The sequence below is a fragment of the Borostomias antarcticus genome (genome assembly GCF_949987555.1).
Source record: "Borostomias antarcticus genome assembly, chromosome: 13".
Taxonomy (NCBI): Eukaryota; Metazoa; Chordata; class Actinopteri; order Stomiiformes; family Stomiidae; genus Borostomias; species Borostomias antarcticus.
In genome coordinates, this window is record NC_140246.1 from 23,281,676 (window position 1) to 23,286,675 (window position 5,000).

Genomic DNA, 5,000 nt, shown 5'->3' on the forward strand with positions numbered 1-5,000 from the left:
CAGCAATGCAGAGATGTTAGGGACTTTAAGCAACGACCGCTACGACGGGCCGCTACGGTGACCGGAAATGGATCAGTGCTCGATAGATAAACCTGCCTGCCGTAGCAGCTTATTCTATGATGGCAAAACCCCCTGTTTCACGTAGTGGCTACAATGTCTCATCGCGGAGACGCTTCGCCGTAGGGACCGGTTGGCTGTTTGCTTTAACGATTTTCGACGATAGCATCATAGCAGATCTATTTCCAGCCACCGTAGCAGTCCTGAAAACCGTTGTTGCTAAAAAGGCCCTGTTAACATCAGTTAGGCAGGATGGGCGGACCACATCTGGCGTGCGGAGTGGGAGGCAAACACCTCCAGACTCCGTGATTTCATCCCGGCTGCCGGTCCTTCCCCTCCCGGGATGGACTTACCGAGACCAGTGTGGGTGAGGCTTAATCTTCTCTGGACCGGCGTCGGACGCTTCCGCTCATCGATGCACAGATGGGGCCTGGTATCCTGTGCAGCGTGCGAGTGTGGCGCTGAGGAACAAACCACAGACCACGTCATCCAGGACTGTCCGACATACCGGACACCCAGCGGAATCCATGGCCTGACGGTTTTGGATGATGAAACGGTAACATGGCTCCTGGAGGTGTGCCCGGATATATAGCCCAGGTGACCCCTCACCCAGGCTCGGGGGGGTAAAAGGATAGCCCCTCGGCCCCAAGCCTGGGGAGGAGAGGAGAACACAACAACTTACCCACACAAAGAAGAAGAAGCTTTTTCCTGGATGTTTAGTGGGGCCCATCTTGGAGTAAATTACACATCAATATGTTAAATCTCAGATAAAATCAAAAATATAACCAAAACTGTGGATTATAACATAGTAATAATAATTACACAGAATTTTGTGCAAGAATCAGGACCTCGTAGAATACACGACTACTCCATAGACCGCCCCCTCGTGCTCCGTGTCTGCCTGTCTTATGTATGTAAGCACTCGGTGACATCGCAAATGAGGGCCTACCATCAATTTATTTCCGACCCTAAATAAAGGTTATGAATGAATGAATGAATGTATGTTTGTGTGTGTGTGTGTGTGTGTGTGTGTAGCCCCAGTGGGAGGGTTCAGCAGGAGAGCACCCCGCCCCCGTCGCCACCCCCCAGCCCCAGGAGGAAGAGGAGGCTGTACAGCGCCGTGCCCGGACGAACCTTCATTGCCACCAGCTCCTACACCCCGCAGGGCTCCGGGGAGATCCACCTGCACCGCGGGGAGAGGGTCAAAGGTCAGGGCAACCCCCACCCGCTGTCCAATCAGCTTCAGCCTCACTGAGCCCACTCTCACTGTCCAATCAGCTTCAGCCTTATCTCTCTGTAGCAGAATAAAGGAAGTGCCCCTCAGAATGACGACTGAATGCTACTGGATAAATCTGTCTCCCATTAAAACAAGCAGAATAAGTAGAATACTGCCTACATAAAACTCAACTTCTTCCACCTCTCCCTCTCTCTCCCTCCATCTCTCTCTCTCCTTCTCCCTCCATCTCTCCTCCACCTCTCTCTCTCCTCCCTCCAGTTCTGAGTATAGGAGAGGGGGGGTTCTGGGAGGGTTCTGTCAAAGGTCGGACTGGCTGGTTCCCGGCTGACTGCGTGGAAGAGGTTCAGATGAGACAGTATGATCCACGCCTAGGTAACACACACACACACACACACACACACACGCACACACACACACACCAGGTAAGGCCAGGTGGGTCGCACACAAATCGGAGGACACAGGGCTACTGCTAATCCGTACGGACGTGCATTTATTAAGGGAAGAGGGACTCTGGGTCTGAACAGTCTTAAACAGGGACTCTGGGTCTGAACAGTCTTAAACAGGGACTCTGGGTCTGAACAGGGACTCTGAGTCTGAACAGTCTTAAACAGGGACTCTGGGTCTAAACAGGGACTCTGGGTCTGAACAGGGACTCTGAGTCTGAACAGGGACTCTGGGTCTGAACAGGGACTCTGGGTCTGAACAGTCTTAAACAGGGACTCTGGGTCTAAACAGGGACTCTGGGTCTGAACAGGGACTCTGAGTCTGAACAGTCTTAAACAGGGACTCTGAGTCTGAACAGTCTTAAACAGGGACTCTGGGTCTAAACAGGGACTCTGGGTCTAAACAGGGACTCTGGGTCTGAACAGGGACTCTGGATCTGAACAGGGACTCTGGATCTGAACAGTCTTAAAAAGGGACTCTGAGTCTGAACAGTCTTAAACAGGGACTCTGGATCTGAACAGGGACTCTGGATCTGAACAGGGACTCTGGATCTGAACAGGGACTCTGGGTCTAAACAGGGACTCTGGATCTGAACAGGGACTCTGGGTCTGAACAGGGACTCTGGGTCTGAACAGGGACTCTGGATCTGAACAGGGACTCTGGGTCTAAACAGTCTTAAACAGGGACTCTGGATCTGAACAGGGACTCTGGATCTGAACAGGGACTCTGGGTCTGAACGGTCTTAAACAGGGACTCTGGATCTGAACAGGGACTCTGGGTCTGAACAGTCTTAAACAGGGACTCTTTCTCCCGTCAGTCGTCCCTCCCGGCAGCCGTGCTTCACAGGGGTCGGCCCTCGTAGTCCTGGCAGGGACACACAGAAGAATAGAAAGGAGAGGGATAGAAGGTTTTAAGAGAGGAGAGGGATAGAAGGTTTTAAGAGAGGAGAGGGATAGAAGGTTTTAAGAGAGGAGAGGGATAGAAGGTTTTAAGAGAGGAGAGGGATAGAAGGTTTTTAGAGAGGAGAGGGATAGAAGGTTTTAAGAGAAGAGAGGGATAGAAGGTTTTTGAGAAAGGAGAGGGATAGAAGGTTTTAAGAGAGGAGAGGGATAGAAGGTTTTTGAGAAAGGAGAGGGATATAAGGTTTTAAGAGAGGAGAGGGATAGAAGGTTTTAAGAGAGGAGAGGGATAGAAGGTTTTAAGAGAGGAGAGGGATAGACGGTTTTAAGAGAGGAGAGGGATAGACGGTTTTAAGAGAGGAGAGGGATAGAAGGTTTTAAGAGAGGAGAGGGATAGAAGGTTTTAAGAGAGGAGAGGGATAGAAGGTTTTAAGAGAGGAGAGGGATATAAGGTTTTTAGAGAGGAGAGGGATAGAAGGTTTATAGAAAGGAGAGGGATAGAAGGTTTTAAGAGAGGAGAGGGATAGAAGGTTTTAAGAGAGGAGAGGGATATAAGGGTCTGAACAGGGACTCTGGGTCTGAACAGTCTTAAACAGGGACTCTGGGTCTGAACAGTCTTAAACAGGGACTCTGGGTCTAAACAGGGACTCTGGGTCTGAACAGTCTTAAACAGGGACTCTGGGTCTAAACAGGGACTCTGGGTCTAAACAGGGACTCTGGGTCTGAACAGTCTTAAACAGGGACTCTGGATCTGAACAGGGACTCTGGGTCTAAACAGGGACTCTGGGTCTGAACAGGGACTCTGGGTCTGAACAGGGACTCTGGGTCTAAACAGGGACTCTGGGTCTGAACAGTCTTAAACAGGGACTCTGGGTCTAAACAGGGACTCTGGGTCTGAACAGTCTTAAACAGGGACTCTGGGTCTAAACAGGGACTCTGGGTCTAAACAGGGACTCTGGGTCTGAACAGTCTTAAACAGGGACTCTGGATCTGAACAGGGACTCTGGGTCTAAACAGTCTTAAACAGGGACTCTGGATCTGAACAGGGACTCTGGATCTGAACAGGGACTCTGGGTCTGAACGGTCTTAAACAGGGACTCTGGATCTGAACAGGGACTCTGGGTCTGAACGGTCTTAAACAGGGACTCTTTCTCCCGTCAGTCGTCCCTCCCGGCAGCCGTGCTTCACAGGGGTCGGCCCTCGTAGTCCTGGCAGGGACACACAGAAGAAACACATAATAGCACATTCAAAACCAAAAACAGGGTTTGGAGCCAGCAACAGCTGTCTCAACAGCCCACTCACGTCAGCTCTCAGCTCCTGATTGAGGTCCAGGGTGCTCTCTTGTCTGTCCAGGGTGTTTGTCCCTGATGAGGTGATGGGCCCAGCTGCTCCTCCTCCAGCAGGGTGGCTGATGACGAAAGTGGGGACAGTTGTGTCTGGTCGTTTCCTGGGAGACGATGAGTCTCCTGTAGATGCGGTCCGTTCACAACCAGGCCCCGCTGTCCAGGGTGCTGGAGTGGCCACCTGGCCTCTCCAAGTGGCCACGCCGGAGCCCTGGCCTCACCAGGGTTGCCACAGCACACACACACACACACACACACACACACACAATCACACACGCACATGCAGATGTTAGTAACACTCTTTTTTCTGAGCAGAGACCCGGGAGGATCGAACCAAGAGGCTATTCAGACACTACACTGTAGGATCCTACGACAACTACACGTCCTACAGGTAACACACCCACACACACCCACACACACACACACACACATAAACACTATATGCTCTGTATGTATGTGTCCTCCTCTAACCGGTGCCTGTGTCCAGCGACTATGTGATCGAGGAGAAGACGGCTGTTCTGCAGAAGAGAGACAGCGAGGGCTTCGGATTTGTTCTCAGAGGAGCCAAAGGTAGAGAGAGGGAGGGAGGGAGGGAGGGAGGGGGGAGAGAGAGGGAAGGGGATGGAGGGAGGGGGGCAGAGAGAGGGAAGGGGAGGGAGGGGGGCAGAGAGAGAGGGGGAGGGGGAGAGAGAGAATGAGGGAGGGGGGTGGAGGGGGGCAGAGAGAGGGAGAGAGAGAAAGAGGGGGAGGCAGAGAGAGAGGGAGGGGAGGGGGGAGGGTTCAGAGAGAGGGAGGGACAATAAGAGTGAGTTACAGGAAGAATAAGAGTGAGAGTGTTTTTAAGAAAGGAGAGGGATAGAAGGTTTTAAGAGAGGAGAGGGATAGAAGGTTTTAAGAGAGGAGAGGGATAGAAGGTTTTAAGAGAGGAGAGGGATAGAAGGTTTTAAGAGAGGAGAGGGATAGAAGGTTTTAAGAGAGGAGAGGGATAGAAGGTTTTAAGAGAGGAGAGGGATAGAATGT

The 5,000-nt window shown here is 51.7% G+C and overlaps 1 protein-coding gene across 1 annotated transcript in view; it reads left to right on the forward strand.

Annotated features, from left to right (window-relative positions):
* Window positions 1-5,000, forward strand: part of shank3b (SH3 and multiple ankyrin repeat domains 3b) — a gene marked incomplete at both ends in the record, with an annotated part of 33,149 nt that overhangs the window by 15,708 nt on the left and 12,441 nt on the right. The window contains 4 exons of the mRNA XM_084447794.1: window positions 1,093-1,265; window positions 1,553-1,666; window positions 4,296-4,371; window positions 4,468-4,550. Coding sequence (XP_084303920.1) covers window positions 1,093-1,265; window positions 1,553-1,666; window positions 4,296-4,371; window positions 4,468-4,550 — 446 coding nt within the window. The remainder of the gene's footprint in view (window positions 1-1,092; window positions 1,266-1,552; window positions 1,667-4,295; window positions 4,372-4,467; window positions 4,551-5,000) is intronic.